This window comes from Panthera uncia, chromosome D2 (assembly GCF_023721935.1).
Source record: "Panthera uncia isolate 11264 chromosome D2, Puncia_PCG_1.0, whole genome shotgun sequence".
In the NCBI taxonomy this organism is placed as follows: Eukaryota; Metazoa; Chordata; class Mammalia; order Carnivora; family Felidae; genus Panthera; species Panthera uncia.
Genome location: NC_064818.1, coordinates 61,000,016 through 61,020,258, shown reverse-complemented (window position 1 = coordinate 61,020,258; position 20,243 = coordinate 61,000,016). Strand labels below are relative to the sequence as shown.

The window sequence follows — 20,243 nt, the reverse complement described above, 5'->3', positions numbered from 1 at the left end:
GGGGGGGGGGGGGGGGGGGGGGGGGGGGAGGGGAGGGGAGGAGAGAGTAGCTGTTCTCTTATTATTCCAATTTAATCAGCCATAACCTATCATGTTTGCTGGTTGTTTTTTAATCATGAGATTCTTATAAAGTCATCTCTTCTTTTGTCTGTGGGGCAAAAGAAGAGCTGCCACAGGAACTGGGAAGCTCCTGGGATGGCCAGAACGGAAGAAATTGGTCAAAAGTCCAGGTCCAACTGAACAGGAAACAGAAATAACTGCTACATCATGACACATCAAAATTGGAGAGTCATGGCCCATGTACAGGGTCAAGTACAAGGTGCATTTGTCGCTACCTCACCACCCCTTTGCAACTTTGGAAGTGGGTGATCTCCCACAACCTGGCCTTGAACCAGTACAGTTCCTAGTACAACATTTCCTAGCTGGCTCACAACCTACCATCCAGCATCTCAACTAACATGTTGTTATATTCATGTCTCAATTTCTAGCTACAATTTTGTCCTATCCGGAAGGTATTTCCTTAATTCTCCTGCAGTGCCTTTACTGAATGAGATCTCCTGGCAAGTCTCCTGCAGCTTTGAGGTAGCAACTTGGAAGGTGAAGCAACTGGATATTGTCCCTTTAAAATATCATTCAATTAGGTCTTTTGTAATACATACAACGTAACGAGATAGCCTTACCGATTCTAAAGAAATTGCCAGTGCATTTCATCAAAGGCACAATAATGAAAACATCGATTCAATCCTCACCACAAACATCTCCCTTTGATGCTGCAGTTACCTTAATACTAACACTTTTCATTTTCTCTAGAAGGAACCAGCTGCCTCAATGCATGCACATCACAGAAGGCTCCAGTCTGAAATAAGACATTTGTATATCAATCTCAACTCCCCTTGCCTCTTCATCCGCTGCTGCATAGCATCACTGTCCTTGACTCTAAACCAATAAATTATTCCAAAATAAAGAAAAACTCTTCTGCACCCTGGATGACTGAGGCTACATGTTTTATGCCAGCTCTGCAAATGTTGCCAGGGGCATCATCTGCCTCCTCACACCATTTATTTAAAAGAATGGCAGGGTACCAGTTAGAAACTTTATGGGCCTGAAGAACATCCAGCCACTTTATGCAAAAGATGTCAACAAGAAAGAGTACCTAAGGAATAATACATCCAGAAATGTGCAGCGTGATTAGGAAAATCCATCAACACCCACTGCCACATTTCCAAATATTTTTACTAAGTGAAAAAGCAGCCACCAAGCCTGAAAGTATTTTGAACACATTATATCCACAAGAGTACTTCCTGAGCAATGGCCCAGATGTTCGCAGCGCTATGGAGATGGAGTTAAAGGATATTCCTTCTAGATACACACAAGGCACACTGCATTTGGTTTATTAATCTTTTGGCATGAGAGGTCTAATCTAGTTTGTCTCTGTATAAATAAAAACATAGTTTCGGATTTCTGAGCATCATCTAGATAAATTACTATCCAGCCTTTAACAAAGCCAAATAAATTATCTTTTTTTTCAATACAGCTTCGAAATTCCTAGCAACACTAAGCATCTAAACTCACAGACTACCTGACATTTGGCTAAGTCTTTCATACAATATCCACTCGATGCCATGAAAGAAATGTATTTGCAGTGGCTTTTGCTCTGCAAATGTCATATGGGCGTCCTTAGGGGATTGCATTAAGCACCTGGAACCCACCATGAGGCTCCATTAATGAGACATATAAAGGTTATGTTGAAATTATTGTTTAAAGGTGCTGACATCTCTCTCCCTCTCTCTCTCTCTCACACACACACACACTCATATTTACAATCCCATATTTAAATATATACAGAGAAGCAACTGTTTCAGGATTTAAGAGAGAACAGAAAAAGCTAATTCAGTTAAGGTTAATCTGTAGATATCTCTCCGCTAGACAGTGCTTACAATTATCTATTTTCTTTCACTGATTGATTTCACAACATTGTTACATAACAGTTTGTCATCAAGCGTTGTACCTAGGTTCTGTACTAAGGCAATACAAAGAAGCATAGTCTAAAGTCTCTTAAGTGTAAGTTGATCAGTTACAGCAGGCTCATTACCATAGCATTTATGCATTTATCCACTAATTTGTTCACCTCACAAAAATTACTGAGCACTTATTAAGTACCAGGCACTGTGTCAGCACTGGTGTTAAATCAGAGAGTAAAACCAAACCTGGCCCTGCCCTCCTGGAGCTTATAGTCTAGTGAGGAATATAGATAATCCTGACATCGCATAAATCAATGTAAAATTTCAACAGTGACAGGCATTCTGAAGGGGGGTATACAGCATTATGGGAAACAACACCAAGGAACATTTAACTTTGTCAGGGAGTTTAGGGAAGAGGTCCTGAGAAAGTGATGCTAGAACTGAGATCTGACAGTGACAAAGTTGATTTCGGGGAAAAAGATTCCAGGCCCAGGAAATGGATCCAGGGAAACAGCTGGGGTGACAAACTGAAAGAAAGCCATTCAAGGGAAAGTGATAACCTTGAGTCAAGACAGAGGAGGGACCAGCTAAGGAAATCTTAACAGATCCTACAAAGGACTTCAGTCTTTTTTCTGTGAGCAATGAGAAAATGATGAAATCCTAAGATCTACATTTGAAAAATAGGTTGTTCAGGTTATAGTGTAAACACACTGGAAGAGGCTCTGATCACAGCTCAAAGGACAGATATAACCCATGTTTGAGTGGTGGTGGTAATCGAAGGGTCCATGGAATTAAGAGATAGAGATAAGAGTGACAGATTACAGACACTAGGTTTGCAACAAGGAAGTATGAAGGATAACTCCCAGGTTTCTACCTTTTGCCAACAAATGGATACAATTAGGGAACACTGGAAGAGAAACCAGCTATGTTGGAGGGAGAGCAAAGTTCATTTTTGGAATATGTTGAATCAAGAGGCATCCGAGACACATGAGAGTCAAGGTCAAGTACACAGATGGGTAAATGGATCTCGAGCTTGAAGAGGAGGATGTATCGAGTCATTATATCTTGAAGGCACTTATAGAAAACAACAAAATGGACATGTTTGGGACTTCCCTTCCTTTGCTAAACTACAAGCAATGGTATATTCACATTTTACCAAATCAACACCACATGGTATGCTGGAATACGCCCTAGACTTGGAATCTGACAATATGCATTTGAGCTCCGGCTCTTCCAATGACTAGCTCGGCAGGCTTCAACAAACACCTCAGCCCTTCTGCACCTTTGTTTACTATAGTCACCAGCAAATTATTATGAATACACATTCCCTACTTACTTCACAGGGTTGTTTTAAAGGTCAAATGAGTAAAATTATAGAGAAAATCATCTTCAGCCTATGAAATGATAAACAGCACTGCCAATACGTGAAATGCACCTGCCTGCATATTTTGATACTGAAGAGTAGAAAAGAAAGTTCGTTGCTGCAGACAAAATCAACCCAGATGGATGATGAAATGTCATTGAATCCCTTCCAAAATTTGGACTGAGTAAACAAGCGTTTTTCCCCAGGTGGTACCTGGGTGACAAGATGCAAATAAAAACAGTGTTTGTTCACCTTTTGATCCAGACTGTAGGCCAGCACCCAGTCTTCCTGCTTGGGATGGAAGAGCAGACTCTGGATGTAGAAGGTGAGCCGGTACTTCTGATAGGTGGCCCCCTCATCTGAGCTGATCAGTAAGCTGCTCTCCATTTCAGGATCACTAAGAAGCATGATCTAAAGGAGAGGGGAGAAAATACTGACAGAGTTAGCATAAGAGAACTACTACAAGAAATTAAAGCATAAATATAAAGTCATCTGTACTTGCATATCACAGCACAGGAAGGGGCACGTGGGTCTTTCTATGAAATATTGGCATTCCCCCCCCCTGATTTAGTCCTTCATTGCTGAAGGGAGCTGGAATATTGTGCATGGTTAGGTCTGCATACAAATGAGGCTTTGTTTTGTGATGTCCATCTTATAAGTACTTTCATTTTTGATGTCCAGCCTTTAAGTAGTGGGAGCATATTCTTATGGTCCTCTGTCCCCTGACCTTGAGACCGTCACAAATTTCTCTTCCTCCCTCCCCCTCCCTCAATTCCTGTCACTCTTCATCACGCTATTGTTCTTACTGCCCTTTAATCATGAAAAGGATCCCCTTATTATCCCACTGTTTGTTTTGTTCTTTCTGAATGAATTGTTGCAGTGATTTAATTGACTTAAGTGGTCTCAATGATCCCTTTGTTTTCGAGATTTTCCAAAGCACCTATCCCCAAAGGCCCCTGGGGCAAAGACTGCTGCTCAAGAAAGTGTGTCTTCCCCAAGCCAGATGGACAGAATGGTATAGACTAAAAACACTTTGGCATCAGAAGGAGCAGATTCAAACTCAACACTTCTCTGTTCACAATGGGTCACTTGGAAACCTACTTAACTCTAGAGGCCTCAGTTGCCACAACAATAATTGAGTATCACGAGAAGCCAAAATGGCCTTGAACACACAGTCTTGACAAGGGATAGCTATAATTATTATTTATCTTCCAGTATGTATGTAAAAGCTCCCTCCAATCAGTGCACTTTGACTTCTACTTACAGTACCTCAGTGACATTGGCCTCACTGCACGTGTGACTGACTTTCCAGTATTTAATCCAACAGACATTTAGACACTCAGACCTTTCCCATCATGGAACTCCTAACAGTCTTTGATACCACGGCAATTCCATCCTCCCTGAAGCGTTCTCTTTCAGGGCTTCCGTCACATCACACTCATCTAGCCTTCCTTTTCATCTGTTTTGAATACTCAACTTTCTCTGATCTCTATAATATGACCACTCTTTGGGGCGCCTGGGTGGCTTAGCTGGTTGAGCCTCTGACTTTGGCTCAGGTCATGATCTCACAGTTCATGAGTTCGAGCCCCTCATTGGGCTCTGTTGCTGACAGCTCAGAGCCTGGAGCCTGCTTCGGATTCTGTCTCCCTCTCTCTCTGCCTCTCCCCCGCTCACACTCCCTTTCTCTCTGTCAGAAATGAATAAACGTTAAAAAAAAATTTATAATATGACCACTCCTCAACCCTCAGTTGAGGGTTTTTATTCAACATACCGTTCCTCAGGGACTTCTTCCAAGCTTTTTTTTTTTATTATTATTATTGCTATCTTTCTGGGGACAAGTCATAAATTAAATCTCAACCTGAGGTCTCCTCTCGTCTCAGCCTCAGCTTCCTGGCAGATTGTTCTGTCTGAAGGTCCACAAACACCTCAAATTCAACATTCCTCACACTGTACCTCCTCCCAGCCCTACCCATCTCCCACTGTGTCCTGACTCAGTTACTGTTTCTACCAATGATTCAGTATAAAGCCAAAAACCCAAGATTCAGCCTTGACTCTGCTTTTCTACTCACCTCCTAACATTAACTTGTGTTTGAACCCTGTATATTTTACCTACTAATTAACTCTAAAATCAGATCTAGTCTTCTCTCTCTCTCTCTTTGCCCATTATAACTGCCTTAGCCCAAAATGTGATAATTTCTGCATTGCATCACTGTAAGACCTTCTAGACAACCTCACTGATGTCACATAGCCCTGCCCACCCCCCACCCCCCAGCAATCTACTTTGTACACTGTGACCCCAATAATTGTACTATATAAAACTTATTTGCTTCTGACATTTCCCTACTTAAAACCATTCGATGACTTATCACTGATCTTCCCATATATCCTAAAATCCTTAAAATAGCCTGACAAACTCTCCCCTGCTTATGTCTCTGGCTTCAGCAGCAGCAGCATAGCCCTTTTGACCTTTATTATCCAGCTACACCTAGCTTCTTTGAGTTCCTAATGTTTGCTGAGTGACTGAATGAGCAAACGGGTTTATTTCCTCTTACAGATTTTCCTGCCTTTGGCTATAGTTTCACCAGTTGTTAGGGCTACTTCTTACCACGGTCTGAACCACAGGGCCCAGAGTACAAAATAAAGCCAAAACCCATACCCATACCTCATCAAATAAAACTATTAATGGCAGGATTTTTTAAATGCTACTTATAGTACATATCACTATTACAAAGTAAGCTTTAAAATAGATTCAATCCCTTCAGCTGCTAAGATTCATAGTCCTTTTCCTCTTTTATTCCTTTACAGCTTCCAAGACAAGCTTACTTTCTTTTCCCCAAATATTTGCTTTGGCTTCATTCAAATAAGTTATTACTAGTTATCAGCAAATTTTTAGGGAATGGATGCTGTATAATATTTTTTCCATTCCTATATGAATAATCCAGGGGAAATGCTCTGAGATAGGTTTTTCATAGACAGAAGAGAGTCTCTGCCCTTGGGGCTATGAAGGGGGAGGGGCAACTGAGAAAAGCACCCCTCTGCTGCCCTTGAGGAAACCTCAGAGGACATATCTATCCTCCTCACAAAGTCTAAGAGGACAAACACTGAGGAAGAATGAGGCTTTCATCGCAGCCCTGCCCTGCTCCCACCATGTGCTGATGGGCTACATAACAGGCAATGAAATCATTTTTCCCCTGGTGCAGAGAAATTAAACTGCTTATTTTATGCAGGTATAAAAAAGCTTCATGCCTATGATTTTAATTAGAAGATAAGACCAACATCATAAATGGACTTTATTTTATATACCATGAGTTACTATGTACTGAATAATGGTTACCATCAAATATCTAGTGCAATGTATTCTCTTCCCCTAGCAGTTTCCTTCTGGGCACATGTGCACACACACACACACACACACACACACACACACACACACATAAACACACATCCACACACAAACGCTGCATATAGGTGCGCACATACCTGTTCACACATACATCAATGCTACATACGTATGGGCACACACACATACACACATGCACACACACATCAACCCATACACAAATGCTGCATGTATGTGTGCACATGCACACTCACACATACATCAATGCTGCATATATAGGTGCACACACATGTACACATACACACACATTAATCCGTAAACACTGCATATATATGTACACATACACCCTCACACATACATTGATGCTTCATATATGGATGCACACACATCCACTAATGAATTCATATATAAGGCACATTGACACTGTGTGGTGGTCTTAGAGAGCTTTTACTGGCAGGTGTACATTTTTATTGCAACCTTTCTCTGACATTCTCATCAGAATCCCTTTCATATACTTTGATATCACTGCTAGTGTCTGTATTCAGTCCTAGCCTCTGAGAAGAAGGAGATGAAGGGAAACAGAGCCCTGTATGTTCTGGATTTCAAGTCTGCACTGGCCACACTACCAGATACTTTATCAAAATCTCACACAAGTCAAGTGACAAAAGTATCATCAGTTGCATTGATAAGGAAACAGAGGCTCAGAGGAGGAAAGCAACTTTCCCACTGCCTCCTCTGATCGGCTCAAATGCCACCACCTGCACCCAATACTAACACGTTCCTGGACCTTGAAACCACAGCAAGTTAGTATCTTTATCAGTGGAAGAGCAGAAGTCAGAGGAGCAAGTCTTCATTCATCCTTTTCTTAAGCATCTCTACGAAAGTCACCAAAACAAACAAACAAACAAACAAACAAACAAACAAACAATGTAGCTTCAAGAAAGCCCTTTTCTTCCTGTGACTCATATCCACCTCTGGCCAAGAAGCCAAGAAGAATTAAATGAGTAGAAATACAAAGAGGAAATATATGTCAGTGCAGAGGAGGCGGAGGAGGAGGAGGAGGAGAAAAAGAAGGGAAAGAGGAAGAAGAAGAGGAAGAAGAAAAAGGAGACCATAATAGTAACATAAATATAATGTGAGAGCAAATACCTCGCCAGAAGTTGTCTCAAGGTAAAATATGGGTATTGTATATTAATGTATGACATATGTAAAGAAAATCATGCCATATCCACCCAAATTTTTACTGCTAAGCAAGGATTTCAAGCACAAATGCATAAGAGGGCAAAATCAGGTAAAATAAGTGAGTGAAGCAAAAAAAAAAAAAAAAAGCAAGACAAGGAGTGGTGAGGAATGTGCCAGCTTGGAAGGTGCACACCTTTTCTTAAAATATTTAAAGTTAGAGTTTTAAAAAATTGTACCCAAATTAAATATGTCTGCAGCCTGAATTTCTGAACTAGGCATGTGATTCTTGGCCAAGCTACAATACTACTGAAATCAAGAAATGTAAAACCCTTGCCCCTTAATTTTTAATTACAGGTATAGAGGTGTAAAATCAATGTCTGTGAGCTCTGCATTTGTGAGATTTTGACAATATGAGCAGAGAAGAGCTTCCCTTGGAGATTTTTGTTTTGTTTTATTTTGCTTTTGCTTCCTTTTTGCTTTGATTTTTTATCCAGCTTGTCCTAACATAAGATCTGCAGTGGGTGTATGTGTGTACTGGAAGGGGAAAAGGGTATTTCAACTATGGTTTAGCAGAGTTATTATTAGTATAGGCTCTGGGGACAAGTGGTTTGAGTTCAGATTCTCATTCTACTACTTTGCATGTAAACATGAGGATATTACTCAATTTTTCCAAGTCTTTACCTCATCTGTTAACAGGAGATAGGGGCGCCTATGCAGCTCAGTCAGTTAAGCATCAGACTCTTGATTTTAGCTCATGATTTCGCGGTTGTGGGATCGAGTCCCACCTTGGGCTCCATGCTCGGTGTGGAGCCTACTTGAGATTCTCTCTTGCTGCTCTAAATAAATACATTGCTCTCTAAATAAATAAATAAATAAATAAATAAATAAATTCTTAAAATAAAAGGAGATAATAATCATATCTAACTCACAATGCTGTTGAGAGGATTACATGAGATAATGATTCCAAGAGCTTAGCACAGGCCCATAACTGCTAAATAAACATTAACCTTCATCCTTAAATCACCCAGGGTAAGAGCACAACTTAAGTCAGAAGCGATGCCAAGCAGGTTGGAGACAAATTGAAGCAATTTGGGGATTATGTGCCTCCCTCTTGGCTCCCATGATTCCTGAGCTTTGTGGATGAAGATGAAATGGATAGGTGGTAGGGAGAGAGGGGAGTTGCTGTTCGGTGAAAAGAGTTTCAGATGTGCAAGATGATAAAGTTCTAAAAATCTGCTGTACAACATCCGTGCTTACAGTTAATAACAGTGTATTTGTACAATTTGAAGAGTTTGATAAGAGAGCAGATCTCACGTTAGGTGTATTTTTTTTTTTTAACCACAATTAGGAATACCATGAAAAGGTAAAAGAGAAAAAAGAAAAAACAACTACATTTTACATGTGCTTTACACTGCTGGTAATTTTTAAGAAAAACACTTTATTAGCAAATATCAACACCGCCAAAATGAACACCAATCAGTAGGTAATTGGGAATTTGCTAAATTTGTTTGTGGCTTTGAATGAATGACCACTCTCCTCTCTTCAGTGCAAAGCTCCAGCACATGAAAGATTAAACACATCACTGCCTTAGGGGTGAAAACCTCATATAACTGGTCTCTATGGATCTGGCTGTTTACTGTATGTGAATTGTCTGTATCTCAGATTAGAAATGGACAAGGTTTAGAGTTCACCAACATTTAGAATTTTTTTTTTTTTAGTTTGTAATGTTTTTTGCAGGAAATTCCTCAGGAATTTGAGTAACAGCACCCCTAATTTTCATGGGGTTCTGCAAATCACAAAGGACACGGGTGAAGGTCAGGAATCAGGCGGGGGCTGTGCTTAGTCTTATGCTTTCACAAGCCTGTCAAGTTTATTTATGCCTAAACCAGTCAAAATTAGTATCGAAGAGGTTACAATCCTCCCCACAACTCTTTCCAGAATGCACCCTTTCCTGTTGTTTGGCAAGTCTTACAATATCACCAGTGAATATGTCATTTCATTCAATTGGATCCTCTCTGGTCTGTGTGCCATCTATAAAGTGGGTGAAAGCTAAAGGTTTCTCAGTTTCTCGCTCTGCCAGAGAACCCGGGAGTGCAAAGGAACAGATTGTTGGTCAATGCTTTGAACATGGTCTCAGAAGACAAGTAGATTCTCCTCTGAATGGAAAAGGAGAAATGCTATAATTTACTATATAATTGAGTCTTAATGGGAGATGCTTAGCACAGTTAGTGTTCAATAAGAAATAACAATAGTATCAATACAAGCTCACAAAGAATATAAGAAAGATGTTCTTTGAGCTGACCCCTAAACCACTGACGTAATTGATATATTGTTGAGTATTGACTTATACACAAATAGAGCCTGTTATAGATAAGGCTTTTAATCATGATATAACGATATACCAGCATTCCCCTCCACTGCCATCCGTCTACCCATCTCTCTGTATTTCTGTCTATCCATCCATCCATCCATCCATCCAACACCTCCTCTTGTATCAGTGGCTCTCAACGGGGGCAGGGTGGGGGACATGATGCCCCCATGGACATTTACCAATGTATAAAGACACTGTAATTACCACAATTGGGGGCAGCAGAGGGAGTTACTGGCATCTAGTGATTAAGGCCAGAGGTGTTGCTAAACACATCACAATGTACAGGACAGCACCCTACAACAAATAATTATCCAACATAAAATGTCAACAGTACTGTTGAGAAACCTTAATCATAATATATGCATAATGTATATAGACATATATATACATATAAATCCTATATTGAAAAAAATATAAACTACATACATTTTACAGATGCACATCAATGCATATTTATGCATATACATGTCTCTTTCACCTATTGCCATTTATGCATGCCATTCACTTTGCCAAGATTAGACTCCCCATCTTTCTACCCAACCCATTGTATTAAGCATATTTCTACTTGTCCTTTAGAATTTAACATAAGCACCACCAATAAAGCAACAGCCATCGAGGCCAATCAGGGAGGAAAAAGCACAAAAACAACTCAACTACATAAACTGGATTAAAAAAATGGGCAAAGTACTTGAATAGACATTCCCCCCAAATATGTATATGTATGTATGAATATATATGTGTGTGTGTGTGTGTGTGTGTGTGTGTATAACTGGCCAAAAAGTACATGAAAAGATGCTGACCATCACTAATCATTAGGGAAATGCAAATAAAAACCACAAATGAGATACCACACCTCACACCCACTGGGACAGCTATGATCAAAAAAGACAGAAAATAAAACTAGAAAATAACAGGTGTTGGTGAGGATGTGGAGAAAATGGAACCCTTGCACACTGTGGGCATGTGGGAATGTAAAATGGTACAGCCGCCATGATAAACAGTATGGTGGTTCTTCATAAAATGAAAAGTGGAGTTTCAAATGAACTAGCATTTCACCTCTGGGTATATACCCAAAAGGACTGAAGCAAGGTCTCAAAGAGATGCTTGTACACCCATGTTCATAAAAGCATTATTCACAACAGCCTAAAGCTGGGAGCAACCCAAATGTCCATTGATGGAGGAATGGATAAACAGAACATGGCATATACACACAATCAAATATTATCCAGTCGTAAGAAGGAAAGCAGTTCTGACATACACTACATCATTATGAAACACAAGGATGTTACGTTAAGTGAAATAAGCCAGTCACAAATAGACAAATACTATATGATTCCACTTACATGTGGTATCTAGAGTAGTCAAATTCATGGAGACTGGGAGTAGGATGATGGCTGCCAGGAGCTGGGGGAAATGGAGAATGAGGAGTTGCTTAATGAGTAGAGACTTTTAGTTTTGCAAGATGAAAGGAGTCTGGACACTGGCTGCACAACAATGTGAATGCATTTAACACCACTGAACTGTACCCTTAAAAATGGTTTAAGATGGTAAATCTTATGTTATGTGCCTCTTACCACATTTGAAAAAAAAAAAAAAACAACACAGAAGTAAAGATATACAGGGGCAGTTTGGTGGCTCAGTCAGTTAAGTGTCTGACTCTTGATTTTGGGTCCGGTCATAATCTCACAGTTCACAGATCTCGTGATTCTGAGACCAGCATCAGGCTCTGCACTGATAGCAGGGAGCGTGTTTGGAATTCTCCCTCTCTCTCTCTGCCCCTCCCCAGCTCATGCTCCCTCTGTCTCTCTCAAAATAAATAAATACACTTTAAAATAAATAAATAAATAAATAAATAAATAAAATACACAATTAGGCACGAAATGACATAGAACAACGTGCTGAGGAAAATTTAAAACCAATCAAACAAACACATAAACACTATTTACTGAGTCTTTATGCCAGGCTCGATTATAAAGACTGGAATTAGAGCAATAATCAAACCAAATGAGAATCCCTGCCCTCAGGGAGCATACATGCTAGGGGGAGAAGAATACATAGTAAGCAAACAAATAAGTAAAATCTGTAGCTTATCAGATGGTGACAAGTCCTTCAGAGCCAAATAAAGCAGGAAAGGAGACCAAAAGTGCAGAAGAAGCGAGGCTCACTTTTGGCAGAGGGTCAGGAAAGGCTCCCTGGGAAGGTGCCATCCGAAAAAGGCTGTAGGAGTGCAGTGAGCTAGCGCAGAGGGAAGGAGGCCCAGTGTTGGAAAGGGGGTCTGTAGGTGATAGAAGCACCCTGGCTTGACCGCAAGTGATCTGGAAAGCACTGGTGGGCTCGGAGCAAGGCACTGATAGGCCAGGGTTTATATTTTGATCTTTTCACTGCGGCTGCCATGCTGGTTGCATAGAGGATCCCAGGAGGTGGGGAACAGCAACATTATCAGAGTCCCCCACCATTATGACCCAGAGGGAGCGGCTGTTGGCCCGGGCTAAGGCGAGTGCTGAGGTACTGAGATGTGGTCCATTTCCGGGTACATTTTATTTTATTTTTCTAAATGTTTACTTATTTATTTAGGGAGAGAGAGAGAGCACGTGAGAGCAGGGGAGGGGCAAAGAGAAAGGGTGAGAGAGAATCCCAAGCAGGTTCCGCCCTGCCAGCGCAGAGCCTAACCCAGGACTTGATCTCGCAAATAGTGAGATCATGACCTGAGCCCAAACCAAGAGCCAGATGCTTTAACCCACTGAGCCATCCAGGCGCCCCTGGGTATATTTTAAAGGAAAAGTCAAAAGGGTCCATTTACAGATGACATGCGCAGTATAAGAGAAAGTGAGGAGAGCCACTAAAAAGTTTTCTACCTTAGGGGCACCTGGGTGGCTCAGTCAGTTAAGCGTCTGACTTCAGCCTGGTCACGATCTCACAGTTTGTGGGTTCGAGCCCTACATCGCGCTCTGTGCTGACAGCTCAGAGCCTGGATCCCACTTTGGATTCTGTGTCTCCCTCTCTCTCTGCCCCCCCCCCCACTTACACTCTGTCACTGTCTCTCTGTCTCTCTCTCTCTCAAAAATAAACATTAAAAAAATTTTTTTTAAGTTTTCTACTTTCTGTGCATCTTGATGTTGCTTATCATAATCAAAAACTGGAAATAATTCAAATTGCCTGATAGGATTTTGGCCTGAAAAACTGGGAAAACAAAACCAGTGTTTATAAGATAGGAAAGCCTGTGGAAGGGCAGGCTGGGGGCCTTGGAAATAAAAAACATGATGGTAGAAAGGCTAAGTTTAAGATGGCTAATAGGCATCCAAAAAAGGCTGTTAAGTAGACAAGTGGTAGACAAGGCTTATTTTCAGAGTGGGCTGGACTACAGATAAGAATTTAGGGGATATCACTGTTTGATACCATTTAAAGATGTGAATCTGGGGGTGCCTGGGTGGCTCAGTGGGTTAAGCGTCCGACTTCGGCTCAGGTCGTGATCTCATGGTCCATGAGTTCGAGCCCCACATCGGGCTCTGTGCTGACAGCTCAGAGCCTGGAGCCTGCTTTGGATTCTGTGTCTCCCTCTCTCTATGCCCCTCCCCTGCTCATTCTCTGTCTCTCTCTGTCTCAAAAATAAATAAAAACATTTAAAAAGATAAAAAAAATAGATGTGAATCTGGAGGCAACAAGACAGTAAATAGAAAACTGAACCTTCTGCCCTGCTTAAGGGTCAAAGAGAAAAGGGGGCACCAGAAAAGGAGTGTAAGACGGCAAGGAAAACCCAGAGAGTGCAGTGTCCTCAAAACCTTGAAACCAAGGTAAGACAGAGTCCCAGAGAAAAGAATATTCAACTGTGACAAATGCAGCTGACACTTAAGTAGGATGAGCACTGAGAACTGACCACTGAATCCGGCAACATAGAGGATATTGGTGACCATGGCAAAGGCAGTGGGGTGAAGGAGGCAGACACTCAGTGTTGAAGCAAGGATAAATTGGCAGGACTGTTCTGGAAACCAATGTGGCAATATGGAACCAGACTCATAAATATTCATAACTTTGATCCTGTCATTTCTCTTCTAGGAATCTGTCCAAAGAAGCCATCAGGGACCCAATAAAAGGCTAATGCACCTATATGATCATCTTAGTGTTATTTATAATAATAAAAAATTGGAAACAACACAAATATCTGATAGAATGATTAAATAAAGTAGGTTAAACCCATTCAATGGAATATTATGCAGCCATTCAGTATGGATTCAAATAGTTTTATGACACGTGAAAAATAATCATATGCTCAAGCAGTATACATAAGAGCAGGCTGAAAACACATAAAGCATAATCTCAATTTTGTTAAAAATTGTTTATATCTCATGCCTATATTTATGCATAGATAAAACAACTTGAAGGAAAAACTCAATACTTGTCAGTAAATACTATTATGTGGCAAGATCATGAGTAATTTTCTTTTTTTTCTTTACATGCTTCTATTTTCCCCATTCTGCAATGAACTGACATTACCTTTGTAATAAGGTTTTCCCCCCTCTCTCCATGCACACACATGCACACACACACTTTTTGTCGTTAGCCCTTTCAAGAATATCAACAGGATTATGCTACCCATCGCCTACCCTTAAAAAAACTGGGAAGATGGGTAATTATCTGTGTACACTGTGAAGCACTCCTCTGAGCACAGGGAAAGGATGCAGTGAAGGCAGGACAGTGAGAGGACCTCAATAGAGATAGCAGCAAGAGGACCTCCCAACTCAGGACTGGGATTCCTGACCTGCCCTCTGGAGCAGGACCCTCTGGTGTCCACCTACCCTCCAAACTTTACCCAGCCCACCTTGCACTGCGTGACGGATCTCCCCAAGGCAGCTCTGAATACGGTGTTTCCTCCCAAGAAGAAACTCCCGTATCCTCTACATGTCATGGAAACCAAGCCTGGCACCTCAGACCCTTCACAGTTGGGTTCCCCTGTTGCTCTCAGGCGTGACCACTATGACACAATCAAGCATTCCCCAAAAAAGTGTTGTTCAAATCACTGTCTTACCCTAACACTCCTATCTTTGCTAATGCTATTCTCCAACCTGGAAAGTCCCAGCATCCTCCCTTCCCACACTTCCCTCCAAGGCCCATTTTAATTCCTTCCCTTTCCCGAAGCCTCCAGAATACTCCAACAGAATTATCTCTGCCTTCTACAAACTCCATTGGCAAATTAGTTATCACAATGAACTATGGTTTTATGTTTAAAATAGTTGAAAACTTCTAAGTAGCATTTTTGTATATTTACAAATATTAGTTATATTTCGTTTCACTTCTATTCATCTCACTTGACCACCCAGATGTTAAGTTCCTCAAAGGCAGAGAGCTTCACTCATATCACACTCTGGTTTTCTCTGCTGGGCTCAGTAAAGCACATGTTCAATAAACATCTGAAGCATGGCTGAGGGAAGCTCACACAAGGGTTTCTGAGTTGGCTCGGCCAACTACTCAGTCCACCGTATTAGTGGCTTACCAGTGCCCTAGCCAGAGAAGACCACACCATCTGAATAAAAGTGGTCGGCAAAACTTTTCCCTGAAGCACTGCTGGTGGCCCAGGCAATACCAGCTCCAGCTGCAATATCACCACTCAGTCCCTCTGCCAATCCAGTTCCTCTCTTGTGGAAATACCAAGTTAACAAATCAATAGCCATATTATATTTTTCAGCAAGATTCCATTTCCAGTATTTTAAAAAAGCAAGTCCACCCCTGAGAGAGAAGGAAATGGAAGTTTCATAATTACAAAAAATAATGATAAAACTGAAGTCTACAGGATTTGAGTTAGAAGTAATTTTGATTACTTTTGTTGAATTTCTTTTCTTTCCTTCCGTCTTTCTTTCTTTTTCTTTCTTTCTTTCTTTCTTTCTTTCTTTCTTTCTTTCTTTCTTTCTTTCTCTTTCCTTCCCTTCCTTCCTTCCTTCCTTCCGTCCATCCGTCTGTCCTTCCTTATTTGAGAGAGAGTGAGTGAGTGGGGGAAAGGGGCAGAGGGAAAGAGAGACAGGCTCCATGCTCAGCATGGAGCCTGACATGGGGTTTGATCCCATGACCCTGAGATCATCACCTGAGCCGAGATCAAGAGTGGACGCTCAACCAACAGAGCCACCCAGGAGCCCTTGTTGAATTATTTTTTTTTAATTTTTTAACCGTTTATTTATTTTTGAGAAACAGAGACAGAGCATGAGTGGCAGAGGAGGACAAAAAGAGAGAGGGAGACACAGAACTCATAGCAGGCTGTTAGCCTGTGCTAACAGCACAGAGCCTGACGCAGGGCTCGAACCCACAAACTGTGAGACCATGACCTGAGCCAAAGTAGGACATTTAACCAACTGAGCCACCCAGGCGTCCCTGAATTATTTTTAATGTTTTGTTCTGGTTTGATGTAGGGGCTTTGATTTGTTCATTTTGTCTTTGGCCACATCAGGGGCACTAAAGAAAGATGCAAACCCCACTGTAGACTCCCGGCATCAGATGGAGTATGCTGCGACACGGGTTAGATGGGTATAAGGCATGGGATTTGGCATAACGTTGTCACAGGCATAGATAATAACCGGGTGCTTTGGGAAAGGTTTTGACAAATATCAAATCAGTTGCATCAAGATCATCCAAGGTTTTGCTATTTCAAGCATCCAAGTTGCGACTGTGCATGTCTGGGAACACGGCGGAGCCCCAGAGTTAAGAATCCCTGCTTCAAATCATAAAATGAGAAAGCCAATGGCTACATGAAGAGACAGAGGAAAAATGCTCACCAGCATGCATACCACCTACTACAAAACAAATCCTAATTTATAAGCATTTAAATCTGTGTGGGAAGATCCTCAAAAGATTCCAGTGCACAGGGATGGTAAATAGAAATTAATTGCACAGTACCCACTATGACTAATTTAAGAATTGCAGATTGTCACGGATACAGTATTTATTTAGTGTGCTATCTTTAGTGTTTAATTCACTGAACATTAAAAAAAAAAAAAAAAAGGACAAGGGCTTTCGTAAGTTCACCTGCTAATCTTATTTTTCCTTTTGGATCTTATTTGTTATGTGAGAAACCCCTGACTGAGGCAATTTTCAGAGCCCTAACCCTCCATATTTGGGAAAGACTCTTTCAGTCAGGAGAGGGAAGACAAGCTTTAGGTTATCATGAGGAAATCAGGGGAGCAAATATGCTTAGAAATACCCCATGTTGTGGTCAGGTTGGAAGACACTGTTCAGTCAAGAGATTCATTGGCACTGATAGCAAGGTCACTGCATTCAGGAAGCACCACGCTGACCACTGAGAATGTTGATACGTTAGAACTCAACTCACCACCCCCCAGTCACTGTCCCCACTTCTTTGGAGGGGCAGGAAGGAGCTCACATTCAGCCAGATGTTAGATGTGATTAACAATGAAGAGGCAATTTTCCAAGGCAACAACGCTTTGGGGTTGAACCATGTAAGAGTCAAACAATAATAACTGATGGTAGCTTCAGTCTTTCACCAGTACAGTAGCTGGCCTGAGGAAAGGGAAAGGGGGCACCAATCCCATTCTTCCAGGGGACAGATATTCAGCTACCAGAAAGAGGATAAACAAAATGGAGCCAGACCATGCAAGGAGTTGGGAGATCCTTGAAGCAGTTGGTCTGTGCTTTCTAACCGCAGCTCAAGATACCTTCTCTGCACACCTTCACTTTCAAGCAGGGCTAAACAATATCACAGGCTTTGCATTGAGTTTCACAGCTTGCTAAGTCTTTCCACAGATATTCTCTCCCTGATTCTCTCTCTCTACTCCCTGGGAAAGCCAGGGCAGGTATTATTGCCTACTGTATTTGTTTCTGGTTGCAGGGAACAGATTACCACAAACTTAGTGGCTTGAAACAATATAATCTCATATCTTACAATTTAGATGTCAAAAGCCCAAAATGCTGGGCTTTTATCTTGCTGGGATAAAATCAAGGTAGAAGCAAGGCTCAGCCCTTTTCTGAAGGCTCTGGGTGAGAATCTGTTTTCTTGCCTGGCCCAGCCCCTAGAGACTGGCTGCCCACATTCGTCAGCTCATGGCCCCTTTCCATCTTCAAAGCGAGCCATGGCCAGGCCAGTCTTGCTCCTATGGGTTCACTCTGACTGCTCCCTCCTTCTTCCCATTTGAAAGATTCCTGTGATGACAATGGTCTATCTAGAGGATCCAGAGTACTCTCCTTATTTTAACATCAGATGATGAACAGCCGTGATTCCATCCAGACTTGAATCCCCCCTTTGCCATGTGACCTAACACATTCTCAGATTCTGGGGATCGGGACATCTTTGGGAGGCCAGGATCCTGCCCCTCACACCCCATTCTACAGGCCAGGACCCACCACAGCCAGGGCTGAGCAACTTGCTGGCAGTCACAGCTAGTCACCAAGTGTGAAAACTGGGCTCAAACTCAGAACTTTACCTCCCGAGGTGAGTGCTCTCCTTCTTGCTCGGCTGCCCTGTGCTGGCCACACAGTAAAAATGAGCAAGATGACACAGCAAGGGAATGACAAAGAGTGCATGGGAATAAAGGCGGCAAACAATCAAACTGAAGCATTTCCCAGAAAGGTCTTTGCCCACCATCCTCCCCTTTTTGTGTCAGTCCCTGCAGCTGCAAATCTGACCCCGTGATCCCCAAACAAAAGAGAATGTGGCCGCATGTGTGCGTATTTCTTTTTCCTGCAGGGTTTTTAAGCCTTCCTGTTAGCTGTTTGGTGATGCTTCCTCTCTTTCCCAACGTGAAGCAGGACAGGAGGGGACACAGAGGTGGCAATTTTGCCATGCAGGTACTCTCTGTAATGACCCCTCATCCTGTGCCAGGTGGTCCCCAGGCAGGAAGGAAAGAGAAAGCCACAATAACAATCACAGACAAGCAGAGGGCCTTGTAGGGAATGACATAATGATGAGCCCCAGCTGCCTCAGTCAGGGAGGGCGGGCAGAGACAGGAGAGGGGAGGCTGCCGGTGAGAGACAGAGGTGCCTAAGGGGGGCAGTTTTCTACTTTGTGCCATGACTGCTCTGAGCCTGTGTGTGTGTGTGTGTGTGTGTGTGTGTGTGTGTGTGTGTGTATTTTCTTTCCTTCCTCATCACTCAGAGGAAGAAAACACACACCACACATCTCCTTGGAAGCTTTCTGTTGTGGTTAAGGACCAAGCAGCACATTTGTCAAAAGGTCTAACTGCCACTTTGGATTCCAAAGCTCGGCAAAGGATCCACCCCTATGGTGATTTAGATTAATTGCTTCTCATTAAGGGCCAATAAACAAACTGCATTCAGTAGCTCCTCTCCGCCATGGCCCACTGTGGCAGGGTATAACTGCCGAGAGGGGAAGCAGAGACACGCCGGAGAGTTGTCAAATGTAATTTATAGGTTTTTAAGATCTAATCATTTTCTATAATATTAGATTAAATGACAGCCTATATTAAAGAGGAAATTACATTTCACCTTGCTTTCTTCACTTTTCCCTCCTTTTCTAGCTATGGTTTTCACAAAGCTCTAATCCCACAGCAAAGGGCCAGAAAACGTCCTTGACAATGTACTTGAAAAGGATCAGCCAACGGCTTTTCCTGCACCCAGCAGTCTGTCCAGAGAAGCAGGACAAGAGATAAATGGGAACATACTCTTAGCTAAGCCAACTCTATCCAGGAACCTGCGGAGTCCCTTCCTCCTTAACTTAAGCCAGAGCTGTGTCATTTTAGCCCCTGACCACATTCACCACAGCTCAGGAGCATTTATTTTGGTGTTTGTGAGGGAGAGAGTCCTGGAACCAAATCTTACAAAATATCACCCCCTTTAGATTTGGAATCAAACAGAGTCAAATCCCACCTCTGTTGGTCTACTGGTCAGCTCATTTATTAGCTCCCTGACATCAAAGCTTCAGATTTTCTCTGTGAAAAAAAGATGGAATCGTGCCCAACCCCAACATCATGGTGGGTTTAGAGGAGAGAATGAGAGACAGAAGCAATGTCTGGAAACCTCCTGACATATATTGGCATTTGGCAAATGTCAGGGCCTTTCCTTCCCACCTGC

The 20,243-nt window shown here is 42.0% G+C and overlaps 1 protein-coding gene across 1 annotated transcript in view; it reads right to left on the bottom strand.

Annotated features, from left to right (window-relative positions):
- LOC125933155 (VPS10 domain-containing receptor SorCS3-like) overlaps positions 1-20,243 on the bottom strand; it is a 355,261-nt gene that overhangs the window by 62,506 nt on the left and 272,512 nt on the right. Inside the window, exon 5 of the mRNA XM_049646011.1 lies at positions 3,577-3,735. Within this exon, the coding sequence (XP_049501968.1) occupies positions 3,577-3,735 (159 nt within the window). The remainder of the gene's footprint in view (positions 1-3,576; positions 3,736-20,243) is intronic.